The 17,664-nt window shown below is 42.9% G+C and overlaps 1 protein-coding gene across 2 annotated transcripts; it reads right to left on the reverse strand.

The window, feature by feature from the left end:
- Positions 1-855: 855 nt before the first annotated feature.
- LOC126525309 (glutathione S-transferase 1-like) lies at positions 856-16,192 on the reverse strand. Of its 2 annotated transcripts, none has more exons than XM_055067461.2 (5): positions 15,868-16,192; positions 15,082-15,140; positions 13,832-13,973; positions 8,504-8,680; positions 856-1,110 (listed from the first exon to the last, which is right to left on the reverse strand). In XM_055067461.2, the coding sequence occupies exons 1-5, from the start codon at positions 16,006-16,008 to the stop codon at positions 871-873; spliced, it is 759 nt and encodes a 252-aa protein (XP_054923436.2). In that variant the 5' UTR covers positions 16,009-16,192; the 3' UTR covers positions 856-870. The 2 variants fall into 2 exon arrangements, with proteins under 2 accessions (XP_054923436.2, XP_050029282.2); XM_050173325.3 differs by having other exon boundaries at positions 856-1,124.
- Between the last annotated feature and the right edge of the window lie 1,472 nt (positions 16,193-17,664).

Raw genomic sequence — 17,664 nt, forward strand, 5'->3', positions numbered from 1 at the left:
CCACTGGTGAAAATTGCAGTGAGTATGCTGTAGTAAGCTTACGTTAGCGAAACGAATCTTGCGATATACATAACTGGATCTCAGTGTCTTACGGCAATCTTACAGACGCACGCGCACCTCACGCTGGATTCTCCATCCACCTCAACACTAGCGAAAATCTGGCCATGTCGACTTAAGTCCCCTCAGCACGTCTCGCGCAACCATTTCCCACTTGGAAGATGTCACACCAAGCAAAGTAGACCACGCTAGTGCCAAACGCAACAACAGAATCTGCCACCGACTGCATACCTGGCATACAACACGGAACACTCGCCCATGCCGGCATGCCGACTGCCTTTAGATGGCGCCGCTACTTTCACGATATGGCGTCGCCTATGAAAAAAAAAGGTCTATAGAGGTTGCAAATTTTCACGAGTCCTGGCGTCGCCCGCTTGAGGTATCTGGGTTGGCCGGCTGCTGACCGCATACCACAGCTAATCGCCGAACTGCTGCGGACTGCCTTCAACGCGCCGTACTATACAAGGGGCAAAGTTTCGTCGATCCTGGCATCTCCGGGGTCACGTATCCGAATCGCCGGCCACTGACGTTTCGAACAGTGGACTATATTTGCGCCTTGACTGTCTACAAACTTCGACATGGCAGAAACGCATAATCACGGTTGAACGCAGGCCAACTGCACTTCACCTTTTCCAACGTCTGTAAAAATAACGTGACAACTGTGACAATATTCGGAAATACTTATACGAGTATGAAATTGCACCAGAACAATGGAACGCAATTTATCTTTCTACGGCAGCAATTTCTGTGGATTTACAGAGGGATCTTGACTGCAAAATTGTACATAGACTTTACATATGCACACATAGTCCTTTATTTCCAATAAGGCGAACAATCTAAGTCAATTTGAACACATGCAGCTGCGATACAAACATATATTTTTCTGTCGTTTCTTAGTAGGTTCAGGCAACTGTTACGAAACCAAGCATTCACTTTGCCATTTCCCACATTTTGTTGCGAAGGTCGATTCCCGGCTGGCAGATCTCGTCGAAATACGGCAGCGCCGCTCTGACAGTCTCGTAGTAGGTGGTCAGCCTTGGAAACTTCTCGCTCCTGTAAAAGTAACACTAGAAAATACGTGCACCGAGGCTGAGTATGCGCGCACTAAAGATTTGTTGATTGCGTGAGCGTACAGAATTATGCCGCGTATTTTTCTTGACTACCAAGCTGCCTTCGTGATGACATTGTCGTGGCAATATGAAAAAAATGAACGGCTTGAAAAATTATTGTATCTCCAAACGCAATACTGCTTGACGTAGTGCTCTCACATTGGCGGTGCTATAGTCAAAAGCGAATGCAGTTTGTCTCAACTATTTGTAAGTCGTTAGCTATTTCTTGGTTCTTAGAACAAGCTTACGGCCTAATATGATAGACGTATCCAGTCGTCATTTTAAACAATAATGAGGGAACAAATATTTAGGTTCAGCGGTAATATTTTATTTTGGCGATTACGGGAAGGACAAAAAACTACCACTAAGTGGTGTATGAGGTCGGAGAAGGAAGGGCAGTACAGCAAACGGCACTGTAGAGTCCATTCATTTCTTGTCAGGAATTAATAAAGCATTGACAAAGCCAACGCCCGATGAAGTTACTCCCAAGTAGTGTTATATTGCTGACACTTAACACACATATTAGTGAAGATTTCCGAAGAGGACAGTTACACGCCAATATTGTAGTTAACGTGCAAAAGCTTACTCACGTTGCTAATAATTGACAGTTGAACGTTTGTGCTTTAACATCTTGAAGCAGCTTACTATCTTTGTCGAGGAAGTTGCCCCACCTCTTTAGAAATAAATGCGTTTTCTCTCGTTCTGTCCAGGAACTGCGCTGCTTTCGCGATTCTGCTGCGTCCTCGAATGATTGTATGGATGGAGTTAGGGGCAGTGAGTTTTATAATTAGATCAGAGCGTGGTACATTATATTGAATCACTGAAGCTCGCGAAACTAGCCTGAAGCAAGGTGAACTTTTCGGCAGCTTGTTCTGCTTGTTTATTTCCCTGTTGTCAAGTTACTTCTACTGCCAACTAGATGTATAGAAATGTTGGCAATATTATAAGCACCCTTTCGTGGAGTTCTGCATAGCGTGGGGATTTTTAACCACGAGCCCAGCAGAATCGGATGTGTTGTTTAATATTAGGGGCTCCTATCAGATATAGGCACTTCCTCATAGGCAGGATCATTCTCTGTAGCTGACGTCGCTAGTGAACGCCAGCATTAAAACTTTTAGGTAGTGCAGGAAAATGAAGTGCGAACCGTTCGGAACGTTTAGAAGACAGCCATCTTTTATCAGCCTAATATAATTAGGAATTCCCCCGTTCATTAGGCTTTAATTCTATAACAATTATTTTGAATGTGGCGCGGCGCAAACAGAGATGAACGAGATGCCCACGCCCCATCTCGATTTCGCGAAATAATTATTCAGCTGCGGCATGTGTCTGAAATTTATAAAATTGAACAGCAAAGTTTTTAGCTTTCTATTAAAGTATAGTACAACCAAACAATAATATCAGACAGTTCTCAACGGATGCCTTTTTTAATGGTAAATACATTATTAAGAGAAGATAAAGGTGGAAGCATTCTGAAAATAACATTGCACCATGTGAACATGGCGGCAAGCTCCTACATGGTGACAAAGAAAACAGGAAGGGCAGCCATCTGCAGAGGCTGCTCAGAAGCCGCCAGCGCTTATAACATTTTACCAGTTATTTGATCACTGTTTGACTGTTTCCGTGAACGTAAACATGTTACTGATGACGCAGTAAGCGCATTCTAGGCCGCAGGGATCGCTTACTACGCTAATATGCTTTGCAAGTCTAATCTTTGTACTGGCCCTAGTGGTTGATTATTCATCTGAACCTATTTCAACTCTATTGTTGTCGGGTCCACGCTGTACATGTGCTTTTTTCTGTGTTAGATGTGAATTTATGTCTATCTGTGTGCATGTGCCATCACTGCCCTTTGCTTGCTCTGTTTCGTTGCATTTGATAGCAAGAATGAAAAGAAACGAATCAATCAGTGCTACTTGTGGCCTCTAATAAGGTGTACAGGTTTTCTTTCCTTTCAGAGAAACTCCGTAAAGTAAGGTTACTAATGTTTTCATCACTACCAGTATTAGTTGCACTTGGCGTGGCTTAAATTACTTCATCGGATATACAGTCTGAAGGCAAACTTTAGGTAATTAGAGGAGTGCTGATTGAGTCCCCCGTGCTGATTAGTAATTTGATATCTTGACATTTCCTCAGAAGCAGATAACAGTATTCTAGCATCACATCGTTTTAGACATATAAGCAAAGTCATTTCGGCGAAGTGGGCTTTCATTGCCCCAAGGAAACATAAGCCAGAGAAAACAAACAAATAAGACCAGGAAAGCTTAAGAGCGATAACTGCTCTTTAGATTAAATATTTCACTATTTTGTCTAAGGTTAAATTAGCGATGTTGTTTATATGATCAAAATATTAACAACAGCAGACTTCAGTCATTTCTTTGAGTCTGAACTCAGTTAGCGCAACAGAGTAATTCTACCGCACTGACGAACATTATCTCGATTTTGTTTGCGTCGTTTCCTCAAATACTTGCGCTATCCCATTGCGGGGTAATGGACGATATTCAGGGTTGATAGAGTTCGCGTCTTCGCGCGAGGGAGCTGCGATCTAATGCAAGTGCACTAAGTTAAGATAAAAATTGAGAATAAGTAAAATCAAGTAAACAATATTGATGGAATAATTATAAATACTGTTATATTACAGAAATAATTCCTTAGATAACTTTTGACTTTCCATTTATTCTCATGTACGGAAAATCATTCCTGCATGATTTAAAAACGTGCACTGTGAACTTGAAAATAAATGACCAGATTTCCGCATTTTCACGCAAACTATGTCGACACAGGCATGTTTTATATAGTTTGAACGTGCTGCTTCTGGAATGCGATGTTCGTAGCTTTTTGCAAAAGGCTTATGTTAATTAACCTTTTTCGAGGCGGCCCAGCATAGTAATACAGGAAAATATCTTATTCAGGAAACCTTGCTGCTGAGTGGCAATATTTTTATTTATTTGTTATAATAGTCAGGCTACCTTGTATACAGCGCAATACGCTTCGAAAATATTAGTAAAACCATCATATTTTTGGTTTTCACCTTACAGTGCAGCAGGGTCCAAACACCTACTTGCCCTACATATCGGCAGCATGGTATTTCGGGTCATATTTAAACACGTTTTTTTTTGCATTGTTTCCGAAACGCAGCATTTCTGTAAATCAATAGTTGATTCCTGGTAATGAGGCATCTGCTGTATTCAAGTGTCAATTTCCAGGCTCGAGGAGTGGTTTGAAAAGTCTGGCCGAGAAAGAATCAACGATCATGCGAAATATTCTGCTACAACTGATATCACAAACGAAATTTCACAGTGCCACATACGAGGTTTGAACGCATTTGTATTTCTTTCTGTATGCGATGATGCTATATGGAGTATTGGCGCCTGTGAATAATGCGGTCTATTGTATAAAGAAATGAAGAAAAAATGTGGCAATGTAATTGCGACGTCGTTTTTGGCATAGACATCGGCAACGTCTTCGATGGTGTTTTCCACGAACCGCCCGATTCTGTAGGCATCGTCTGTTATAGCTACGTGGCACGTTTGTCATCATCATCATCATTATCATCATCATCATCATCATCATCATCATCATCCTGTTTTATGTCCACTGCAGGACGAAGGCCTCTACCTGCGATTTCCAATTACCCCTGTCCTGCGCCAACCGATTCCAACTAGCGCCAGCAAATCTCCTCATTTGATCGCTCCACCTAGTCTTCTGCGGTCCTCGACTGCGTTTACTTTCTCTTGGTACCCATGTCTGTGGCTCATAATTATTATATATGCCTCTTTGGGGCCTAGCGCGATGTTTTCAAGCATGACGACGAACAATGGCGCACCAACAAACACCTCCTTGTGAACGATAACGTCAATATTAAGCAGCTAATATCATCCCCGTCCGCTAAAGTATAACTTCTACTCTCACACCCTGTGTTACTTAAAAAAACACTGCTCTAAGTGATCTATTCATTCATAAATTACATTCTTAAGCCTTGCCTGTGACGACTTGGCTACGTGTAAGAGACACTTTAGCGCTGACCATTACTTCTCGCTTGTGGGAGGTAATTGATTGGTAAGCTTTTGATTGATAAGCAAGTGATTGATAAACATTGATTGATAAGCTTCTCAGAAGGCATCCAATTTTTGGGGTGTGCTTCAGAGAAAACTGAAAAAGTGATTTGATCTATATCTTTCTTTCGTACGATATCTAGTACCAGAAAGTTCTGATGATGTGCCACCTGATGTTTTTCCTCATTGTAACGTGTCGCGCGTGTGTGACTCAGCACGTTGGATTTAAAAGTCCAACCTATAGTTTCACCAGAAACTCATTTCATTCAATTCATCACCCAACTCAAAGATCTCTATGAGCAAATCAAATTTTGTAGTAATTGGTTTGCCCTTACCTCAATTTTTGTGTTTTTTGCAAACATTGACCTTTGCCAGAGCAGCATGTTTCAACAATGATTATGAACCCTATGTTATTCTGTATATATATCTGCATCACGGTGCAGTGGACGAGACTCATCAGCACGTTTATTTTTTTCGCCCGAGAATAATTTTGGCCTGTAATAAATACCAAAGACTAAAAGACCGCCTGATAGCTCAGTGAATACAGCATCTAATTCCGAAGTGAACACTGCCCTTAATTGATGTGGGTTCGAATCCTGGTACTAACCGTTATAGGAACAGTTTCATTTTTCTTAGCCTATGAGAATGATGGAGCTGAGGATGACAGGGCAACCTATGGAGGACAAAATAACGTCGATTAGAACAAAAGCCGTCGTCTGCATACCAGATTAAATGGGTAGCATGCAGGACAAGGCTAATCAAGTCTCGAGGAATCAGCTGCTCTTGGAGTAAAATGTGAACGAACGTAGGAAAAACGACAAACTCTTTGCCGATGAGATCAAAGGTGACCACCTACACAGGACACATGCGGTTCTCTCCTATCAGAGGCACAGCGACGACTGTCACTCCATTGGGTTTTCTTATTGTTAACGTTCTTGTTCAAGAATACGTAAGCTAGCCTGGAAGTATTAGGCAGTGGCTCTCGTAACCAAGGCAAATGATGGCCGCCTATTTAGATGCAAATTTATCTTAGCCTGATGGTTAGGACTACGCAGCTGGCCAGTAAATCTTCGTAAGCTCTCCAATATCATCAAAGCCGACGGAACCGATAGCATCGCTATGTGATGAGCAAGTGCATTATCGTAAATGAGGTGGTGAACTTTTATCGCGAATTATGTTAACCTAAAAAAATCTGAATTTTTTTATAGTTCATAAATGTAACACCCCAACAAATGAGCGGGATGGTCGCCCTAATTATTGGTATTTGTTTTAAAATGGGGTTGAAGATTAATATGCAGAACACCAAGACAATGTCAATAGCCTGGCAAGGGAAGACGAATTCAAGATCGCCAGTCAGCTTCTAGACTCTGCACAGGAGTACGTTAATCTACGTTATATACTCATAGGGGACCGTGACCATGAGAAGGAAATATACAGAAGAATAAACATGGATTTGAGTCGTTATCGCCTGACTGGGAGGTTACCACTGTCGTTGAAAAAAAAAGTGTACAAATAATGCATCCTACTGGTGCTACTGGTGCTACCTGTTCAGAAGCCTTACTAGGAGGTTACCACTGTCGTTTCGAAAACAAGTAAATGACTACCCATAGAGCGCTGCAATGAAAAATGTTAGGCCTAACGTTAAGAGACAGGAAGAAAGCAGTGTGGATCAGAGAGGAAACGGGGATAGCCGATATTAAATTCGAAGTTAAAAGAAAATAAGTAACAGTTTCGCTCGAATTTCGAAGCATCGATTGCGATACCACATTGTACACAGCTATACGAAGTAAAGGTAGCAGATTTGCCGCCCGTATGAACTTGCACACATGCACTTGCTAAGTAAATTAACATGCATAGGGTCACGTGCGCACAAGCTACCATGGACACATCTCACTCGATGACCGCCCACTCTCAATGTCAAAACCATCCAGTGAGAAAATGCGGAAGCAGAAGCGAGTGAATTCACCTTCGTGCTGCCTCTCGCTTCAACGCGAACTAAGTGGCGAGAACACAGCGTACACGAAGCTACCAGCACTCGACGTACCCTGTCTGCATTGCAGGTCGCTTTCAAAATAGGGCCCAAGCGAGCGCGCCATACGAAGCCTTCACCGAAGTATAACATGCCCTTCCCTTCCCCCGGTTGCTCTGCGCGCGACGGAAGACGGCGCGCTCCTTCCGCGAGCGCGAGATTGGGCCATCGTCGTTGGCTCACCCTCGCACGCTTTCACTCACGCATTTAGCATGCGGCGCGCGAGTACGATGTTATGGCCCTTGAACTTCATACGGAACTTCACGGTGACGGCGACGGTAAAAATGCGTCTGGAGTGTCCACATAATTGACAACGCAATAAAGATGGAGATGGGCAAGTTACGTAAGGCGTAGTGTAGGTAAACGGTGAAGAAATAGATTTGCAGAATCGGTTCCAAAGAAAGGGAAGTGCAGTCGAGGACGGTAGAAAACTAGGTAGGGTTATGAACTTAGAAAATTTGCAGGCGCAAGTTGGAATCAGCTATCGCAATACAAGGGTAATTGGTGATCGCAAACAGAGGCCTTCGTCCTGCAGTGGACATAATGATAGGCTGGCGTTGTTGCTAATGATGATGATTGTTTTCTTTTTTTCTGTGTGTTATGTACGTTCCGCGACATATTCCGCGATTATTAACGTATTCTATCAGTGCGACTGTCGAATTATTCGAGCAAAATTTTATTATCCCTTTCTTGAAGTCATTTCTTAAATTAGGCACAAAGATGCGTCTTTGTTAGTGCATGTCCAAGTAAAAAAAATCAGGGGCGCTATGTCTGAGCCATCTTGTGCAATTTAGCGCGTATACATTACAATTTACTGCTTTGAGAGAGCAACATTTGCTACGAAATATATATATATATATATATATATATATATATATATATATACAATAATGATACCATAATGTATCTCGCTTGAAAACTGCACCTGCTAAAAACAGGAAAACAAAAGAAAGCACGCCATCCAATATACATGGCGCAGAAATTTATAACAACTGAAAGTGCCAGTTTCCTGCGTTCTTTTTATTGGAAACTGGCGACTTCAAATAGCGTTGAGGATGCTACGACAATGTCCGAAGAAATAAAACCAAGTGCGAAAATCAAAACAAATATAATTTTTATATAAGTGACGCATAAGTGCTAAAAAAAGCAAAGTAAGCTAGAATGGTACTTGGAAGTTCATTACTGACTCCTCACAAATCTCTCGCAAGCACCAAAGAAATTCTACATGATTTCGTGTGTGAGGTTTTGTGTCTTACCGGGACGATGCTGGCAATGTGAGCGGCCAGGCACAGGTCAGCCAGCGTTACGGAAACTCCCACTGCAAACTTGCTTTCACCGACGAGACGTTCGAGTGTCACGATGACTTCCTCTTCTAAGTGCTGGAGTAGTTCAGCTGTTGGCTTTTTAAGATTTTTAAAGCAGGCGTTCTGCACCTTAGGAGCGGAGAGCAAATAAAGCACCATCACAAAATTCAGCAAAAAGGATACGAAAATATAAGCTATTTTACGAAAATCTAGAGAGCCAGTTGTAATAAAATATAAGCTATTCAATCTGTCCGGAATCATCATCATCATCATCAGCCTAGTTACGCTCACTGCAGGGCAAATGCCTCTCCCATACTTCTCCAACTACCCCGGTCATGTACTAATGGTGGCCATGTTGTCCCTGCAAACGTCTTAATGTCATCCGCCCACTTAACTTTCTGCCGACCCCTACTACGCTTCCCTTCCCTTGGAATCCAGTCCGTAACCCTTAATGACCATCGGTTAACTTCCCTCCTCATTACATGTCCGGCCCATGCCCATTTCTTTTTCTTGATTTCAACTAAGATGTCATTTACCCGCATTTGTTCCCTCACCCAATCTGCTCTTTTCTTATCCCTTAACGTTACACCTATCATTCTTCTTTCCATAGCTCGTTGCGTCGTCCTCAATTTCAGCAGAACCCTTTTCGTAAGCTTCCAGGTTTCTGCCCCATACGTGAGTACTCGTAAGACAAAGCTGTTATACATTTTTCTCTTGAGGGATAGTGGCAACCTGCTGTTCACGATTTGAGAATGCCTGCCAAACGCCCCCAGCCCATTCTTATTCTTCTGGTTATTTCAGCCTCATCATCCGGATCCGTGGTCACTACCTGCCCTAAGTAGAGGTATTCCCTCACCACTTCCAGTGCCTCGCTACCTACCGTAAACTGCTGTTCTCTCCCGAGACTGTTAAACATTACTTTAGTTTTCTGTAGATTAATTTTCAGACCCACCCTTCTGCTTTGCCTCTCCAGGTCAGTAAGCATGCATTGCAATTGGTCTCCTGAGTTACTAAGCAAGGCAATATCATCAGCGAAACGCAAGTTGCTAAGGTATTCTCCATCAACTTTTAACCCCAATTCTTCCCACTCTAGGTCTCTGAATACCTCCTGTAAACATGCTGTGAATAGCATTGGAGATATCGCATCTCCCTGTCTGACGCCTTTCTTTATTGGGATTTTGTTGCTTTCTTTGTGGAGGATTACGGTGGCTGTGGAACCGCTATAGATATCTTCCAGTATCTTTACATATGGCTCATCTACACCCTGATTCCGTAGTGCCTTCATGACTGCTGAGGTTTCGACTGAATCAAATGCTTTTTCGTAATCAATGAAGGCTATATATAAGGGTTGGTTATATTCCGCACATTTCTCTATCACCTGATTGATAGTCTGAATATGCTCTATTGTTGAGTAGCCTTTACGGAATCCTGCCTGGTCTTTTGGTTGACAGAAATCTAAGGTATTCCTGATTCTATTTGCGATTACCTTAGTAAATACTTTGTAGGCAACGGACAGTAAGCTGATGAGTCTATAATTTTTCAAGTCTTTGGCGTCCCCTTTCTTATGGATAAGGATTATGTCAGCGTTCTTCCAAGATTCCGGTACGTTCGAGGTCATGAGGCATTGTGTATATAGGGCGGCCAATCTTTCTAGGACAGTGTGCCCACCATCCTTCAACAAATCTGCTGTTACCTGATCCTCCCCAGCTTCCTTCCCCCTTTGCATAGCTCCCAAGGCGTTCTTTACCTCTTCCGGCGTTACTTGTGGGATTTCGAGTTCCTCTAGCCTATTCTCTCTCACCTTATCGTCGTGGGTGTTACTGGTACTGTATAAATCTCTATAAAACTTTTCAGCCACTTGAACTATCTCATTCATATTAGTAACAATATTGTCGGCTTTGTCTCTTAACGCACACATCTGATTCTTGCCTATTCCTAGTTTCTTCTTCACTGCTTTTAGGCTTCCTCCGTTCCTGAGAGCCTGTTCAATTCTATCCATATTATAGTTCCTTATGTCCGCTGTCTTACGCTTGTTGATTAACTTAGAAAGTTCAGCCAGTTCTATTCTAGCTGTAGGGTTAGAGGCATTCATACATTGGCGTTTCTTGATCAGATCTTTCTTCTCCTGCGATAGCTTACTGGTTTCCTGTTTAACGGCGTTACTACCGACTTCTATTGCGCACTCCATAAGATTGTCGTTCATTGCTTTAACACTATGGTCCTCTTCCTGGGTTAAAGCCGAATACCTGTTCTGTAGCTTGATCCGGAATTCCTCTAGTTTCCCTCTTACCGCTAACTCATTGATTGGCTTCTGATGTACCAGTTTTTTTCCATTCCCTCCTCAAGTCAAGGCTAATTCGAGTTCTTACCGTCCTATGGTCACTGCAGTGCACCTTGCCGAGCAGGTGTACATATTGTATGATGCCAGGGTTCGCGCAGAGTATGAAGCCGGTTTCATTTCTAGTCTCACCATTCGGGCTCCTCCACGTCCACTTTCGGCTAACCCGCGTGCGGAAAAAGGTATTAATTATACGCATATTATTCTGTTCTGCAAACTCTACTAATAACTCTCCCCTGCTATTCCTAGAGCCTATGCCATTCCCCCAGTGACTTGTCTCCAGCCTGCTTCTTGCCTACCCTGGCATTGAAGTCGCCCATCAGTATAGTGTATTTTGTTTTGACTTTACCCATCGCCGATTCCACGTCTTCATAGAAGCTTTCGACTTCCTGGTCATCATGACTAGATGTAGGGGCGTAGACCTTTACAACCTTCATTTTGTACCTCTTATTAAATTTGACAACATGACATGCCACCCTCTCGTTAATGCTATAGAATTCCTGTATGTTACCAGCTATGTTCTTATTATTCAGGAATCCGACTCCTAGTTCTCGTCTCTCTGCTAAGCCCCGGTAGCACAGGACGTGCCCGCTTTTTAGCACTGTATATGCTTCTTTTGGCCTCCTAACTTCACTGAGCCCTATTATATCCCATTTACTGCACTCTAATTCCTCCAATAGCACTGCTAGACTCGCCTCACTAGATAACGTTCTAGCGTTAAACGTTGCCAGGTTCATATTCCAATGGCGGCCTGTCCGGAGCCAGGGATTCTTAGCACCCTCTGCAGCGTCGCAGGTCTGACCGCCGCCGTGGTCAGTTGCTTCACAGCTGCTGGGGACTGAGGGCCGGGGTTTGATTGTTGTGTTCATATAGGAGGTTGTGGTCAAGTACTGCACCAGGGTGGCCAATCCCGCTCTGGTGAGAGAGTGCGTTACCGGTTCTGGTCACCGGGATCAGGCCGCACTCCAGGCCTGTTTGTGCAATTTTCTCCACACACGTTTTTTTTTTTTAATTTCCCAGTGGAGAATTGCGCGGCACCGGGATTTGAATCACGGTCCTCTTGCACGGGAGGAGGCGGATACTCTACCGACCCCGCAGGAGTTAAATTAAAAATTAAATTATGGGGTTTTACGTGACAAAACCACTTTATGATTATGAGGCACGCCGTAGTGGAGGACTCCGGAAATTTCGACCACCTGGGGTTCTTTAACGTGCACCAAAATCTATGTACACGGGTGTTTTCGCATTTTGCCCCCATCGAAATGCCGCCGCCGTGGCCGGGATCCGATCCCGCAACCTCGTGCTCAGCAGTCTAAAACCATAGCCACTGAGTAACCAGGGCGGGTCCCGCAGGAGTTGTACGCCTCATTTAACCTACAGTGGTGCCCTATTTGATCAGTCAAGGTGGACCAATCTGAGCTCGGGTATACCGCACGGATGGCACTCGGCTTGAGAACCTGGTATTTATGACCTGCACATGTGTGGCCATACATAATTGAAGATATATATCGTTCTTTTTTTTATTTTAGAAGGGTTCCCGTACGGTGATAAAATAACGGAAAACACATTAAAAAGAGAGAAAAGAAAGAAAGAAAAAGGGGGAAAAAAAAGAACATAACAGGTGATTTGAACTCGTGACCATTGGATGTTGCCCAGAAAGATAGCTCAGTCGGTTGGTTCGTCAGGCCCCAGGTTACTTTCAAGTGCCATAGCTCCTGCTCCGAGCCTCAAACTTACGTCTAAAGGGACTGATGTTGTCCACGATAGTCGGTTTATTTAGACTTGAGCGGAAAGCTTCGTTATCAAACGATAGCACGGCAATCAGCATTCGAATACGACGAGAGAAATTATTGAGACGTGGAAAATTCCCATGAAATAAATATGGTTTGCGAGACAAATGCTTGTAAGTATTGAACCTCTTAAAAGATGAGGGGGGAATATGCGCTCACCGAGAGGGCATCGTCGGCACGAGACCACCACCAGGTTCCTTACTGAGACGTGGAGGGCTCTGCGGCCGGAAACAAAGCCTCCCTTCTCCGCCGGCCAAGAGGGGGATACGCGCTTTCCGATCGCTCAAGGTTGCGCGGACATAGTATATCTCTAGCGTCTAGGAACAGCTTAACCAGGTGCGGGGGCGGCACGCATAGCGTGGGAAGCTAGCCGCCAGAATAACTATCTCAAGAACTGCTGCTGACGAGGGCGAAATACCTGCGTGTAACTTTAATAACCCTAATAGGACTACTTTCGAAAGAAAAAAAAAGGAAGCGGCCCAGAGGGCTATACTACGAGAGCCATGATATATATATATATATTCATCTCATCTATGGGATCGCATGCGCGCGCTGTTGCTTTGTCTCTGCGTGTAGTAGTTAAGAGAGCCAGTTTAAGGGCGGAGAAGAAGGAAGGAAAGGAAAGCAAAATTGCAGCGCCGTGGTTTTAAAGCGCACCCGTGGTAGAGAAACGGAAGGCGATATAAGCGTGCGTGGCCATGATACGCACACGACAAACTGCCTTAAAACATTTAGACTTGAGGGAAAGCTTCGTTAAGAGTTCCGGAATAGTCATAAAATAGCATTTTTTTGTTGCATCTTTCATTCGAAATGCTTTTAATCATTTCATGCCTAGAGTAATGCCCTCTCCAGCGATATCATTCCGCTCAAGGGCTTTGAAAGGATATTAACCTCTTACAATGATGATGACGATGATTGTACAGCTATTAAATCAATACCTTATCCCATCTTTTACTCACCACTATTACTGGTCTGTTAGCACTGCGTGCAATTGTCCGCCTTTCTTAACTACAGTAATGCCAGTAAAGTGCCCCGTGTGTTACCATAGCAGCATCAAGCTTGTGCAGTTATTTTCGCCCACCATAGTCGCATTGCCAAACTCAAGCAAGAGCGTTATTTCTTATGGATGCATTAGTGATTCCATGTGCTCACGTAAAAGGAAGCAATCCTAGGGTACACGTAGCTGCCAATCTTCTCCACGATTTCATCCACACGTGCTCGTCTCCTCAGATCCTTGGGATAAAGTTCCGAGTAAGGAGCGTACTTGTTGAGCAGGTAGTGGCAGATGGCCGAGCTTCAGATTAGCCGAGCAACGGGAAAATAATGAATATATTTCTTAGAAAGCTGGTAACATAAGCCTATTGCGTAAACTGATATGCCCAGCAACAAAACACAAAAGAAATGCGTGAATATATTTGGAATACCTTTTAGGTGTGATATGGAGAATAAAAAGATATTGGAAATACTGTGCCTAACTACTGTGCGGATCTAAAAAACGAGAACCTTATTAGATCTGCGTCAGCTAAGCAGATTGTCCATACACAGGCTGTCTCAGCGAAGATTTTCAAAAATATCAGTATTCTACCAAATGAGCTGGCCTATTCGAAGCGGCGGAAAGCACTTACACAAATAATTGAGACGCAAAATCTACTACATTATGGCCCACATTGCAATTTACCAATTATAGTCGTAGAGTTCGCCAGGTGGATCCGCTTGGAACGAACTTTCAAGATGACACCACTTTCGAGATATACATTTCCGACCCTTGCGGAGAAATGCACTGGCTTTCCAGTTAATTTGTTAATGAAACGTCGTTTCATGCACTGAAGCACACAAGTAACTGGAACTCTGGTGCATTTCTCCACAAAGTTCGTCAATTTACGTCTCGAAACTGGTGTCGTCCTGAGAATTCGTTCCAAGTGGATTCGCCTTGCGAGGTCAACTGCTAGAATTTGCAAATTGCAATATGAGTCATAAGGTAATTAGCAAAAAGTTAATGAGTGAATTCTTGTTAATTCGTCAATTTTGCATTTCAATTTTTTGTGCAAGTATAGTCCGCCGCTTCGATTAGACCGGCTCATAACCTAGAATTCAGCTATCTGCCACAAGCAACCTTTAAAAATTATTGAAAGTGTTCGCTGAAACACCCTGTATATTCTGAACATTTATTATAGTAAAAAATTGCGCATGACGCGTTCCTTCGGTATCCTAGCGAAGTAAGAATTGTTAATCGACACTGCAATACTGGTTTCGCAGAGTATTTCATACTCTGTTACAGGCATAAGGTTTAACAGGTTATATTCCCCAGTTTTATTCTCAACCCGACATATGTCCGGCACAGAGTTTAGAATGCTAAGATATATCAATGAGCCAGATATTAAGAATGTTTGAAGCGTTCGAACCTTTCCGTGAGAACAAAGTCTTCTTCCACAATTGTCGGCACCAGTCCGAGAGGGTTCAACTACAAAGAAATAGCACGTTCATGCAACCACCGTACACCTATCATTGCACTTCATACTTGCTCGAAGTCAAACATAAACCTTAATTTGAATTGCGATACTCTCGCGATGCTATTAAAGGCCGACTGCAATCATTTGCATAATACTGCAGGGAAAGTTCTATGTTTTCATCCTGAAGATAACATGTAGTGCTTCTCCCAAAGCAATAACGATTAGGCGCGATGGTGTTGTCGAAAGTCATATGTTTCTATGTGAAAACAGTGGCTGCTTTGCTAGTTATGATAAAACAATTACTCAAACGTCGACATACATGGGATTGCTGGCGATTTTCATGAAAAACTAATTCGTCACATTGGCAAAAATACTATTATTTGTCGGTTGTACTTAAGGGCAAGAAAAAAAAAATTTTAGGTCGTCAGTTTTGCAGTTGGGGACATATAACCCCACTCACGGCATGTACCGCATCCATTTATAACCTTCCCTCATTAGAATGTTTTAGACTATGACATAAATAAAAGGCTTATTGTGACAACAAATAAATTTCCGATAAATAAAAAAAAATATGCGTTGAGATGCAAAAACTGCGCGAAATGTTTTCATCTCTTTTGCCTATAAGTAACGAAAAAATGACGTCATAAAAATCGCTAAGCCTTTTCCCATAGACTCTGCAGTATAAACGAGTACATAAATCAGATAAGAAAAACAAGAAATAGTAACGTGCTCCTTCACCTTTCTGTACTCCTCGGATTGACTCTCGCTTTTGTCGATATTGAGAACATGAAGCTTGATGTCGAGTCCAATATGCCGTGCCAGCATTTGTACTTGAGTCGGTGAAATGCTCCATTCGAAAGTGTAGAGCTCAATGGCCATGGCTTTGCGGCACGCTGCGGAATGAATGATGCAGGGTTACTGGAGAAGCTAAGTGAAGGGTTGTTTTAGTTACAAGGCACCGCAACTCATCAGCTAACCGGAGCAAAACGAAATTTCATCTACAGCCCTTCAATCTGAAACAGAAACTGCCTTGACGAAATAAGCTGTTGACTGTTGTATCCAATGGCACTGACCACCAAAGCGATAGTCATTAAGCGGGTAAATTGCAGTGCTTTTGTTGCTTTCACTATGCTATTTGTTGGCACATGTGGCGATTCTCTCAAACTGTGACCGGATATAAGTGCATTGGCTCCTACTATCATGAGCAGCTCTGAAAGCAACGGATGTGCAGTTTCCTGTAGAAATCAGACTCTCTGTTAAATTGTCACGGACTTTGGTTTCATAAAAAAGACTCCAGGAGGAGATGAAACCGGTTAGTGGAACAAGAAGGCTACGGTGACAGTTCGACACAACGGTGGACACCTCAACCGTGCTCTGGGATGTGAAAAGGACAAAGTTTTTCTTCCTGGCTTTTTGCTTTAACGTTGCAATTTTTCTGAGACGAACTCAACCCGCATCGAAGCAGTAGTACAGAATACAAGACGGGACGCAATTTCATTACTCAGCACTGCTGAAACGAAATTGTGAAAAAACATAGCGACCTAAATGTTTATGTGGAATTCACAACGCCCCATGAGGCACCAAAAGGTAAACGGACAGAACTCTGCCATATCTACTTATATGTCCGACATTTATATAGACGGTACACACATGTGGACGGCTCACACACACTTCACATGACTGCAAACAAGCAATGCTGAATTTTTTCTGGCATTTCCACAAGGAGCCGAGTCCGTGGTCACTAAACGTTTCAAAAACGAGGGGCTAAGATCATGAGCGCTCGCGTTCGTTGACTCATTGCTCCCCCACATAGAATGCATACCTTCAATGAGCCAATTACGAAATGCAAACAAGTAGGGCTTGAAATTTTGGATCGTAGCTGGCGTCAATTAAGAGATAAAATTATGTAAGACGCATATGTCATGAAACATGATTTGCATATACAAGAAGCTATATTATTTTGACCCCTGATATGTCTTGTGGCTGCCTATGGCAGGCTTACTATTATAAATATTTAGACGTGACATGAACATTATTCAGCAATTATTTAAAGAAAAAGTTACTTATAGAAAAGGCGGCAAGCATGACAAATCTTTGTTAATCTATCACGCACTACGCTGGACCAGAATATAATGAACCTGTGGTTCAGCAGTCATGATTCAAATGAAAGAAAACATGCATTGGGGGGGGGGGGGGGAATCTGGCTTCAGAAAATCGCTTAAAATATTGCGAGCCTATCCCAAGATTACATGCAGGGACAGAGCTTCTTTTGTGAAAGGTTTGCTTTACCAGGTACACATGGCAAAAGATATTTATATGCATTTACAAGAAAAAATTAACTCTCCATTCCGGCCTTGCCAAAGTTGATGTCCAGCAAAGCTGTTGGAAAACCACCACTACAACTGCAAAGAGGGGTATGCAGTGCTTAAATGATGGTTCGGGTGCTTGCCTTTAGCTTGTTCTTTATTCAACTGCATTCTGTGCCGAGTGTTGTATGGGTGATTTGGATGAATTTATAAACAATTCACTTCAATT

Source organism: Dermacentor andersoni, chromosome 3 (assembly GCF_023375885.2).
Source record: "Dermacentor andersoni chromosome 3, qqDerAnde1_hic_scaffold, whole genome shotgun sequence".
In the NCBI taxonomy this organism is placed as follows: Eukaryota; Metazoa; Arthropoda; class Arachnida; order Ixodida; family Ixodidae; genus Dermacentor; species Dermacentor andersoni.

Excerpts from the sequence above, each read along its gene's own strand:
- LOC126525309 (XM_055067461.2), bottom strand. The coding sequence starts at position 16,008 with ATGGCCATTGAGCTCTACACTTTCGAATGGAGCATTTCACCGACTCAA. Across the intron at positions 8,681-13,831 it reads CTAGGATTGCTTCCTTTTAC|GTGCAGAACGCCTGCTTTAA; the intron begins GTGAGCACATGG and ends TCCGCTCCTAAG. Across the intron at positions 1,111-8,503 it reads ACATTGCCAGCATCGTCCCG|GAGCGAGAAGTTTCCAAGGC; the intron begins GTAAGACACAAA and ends TTACTTTTACAG.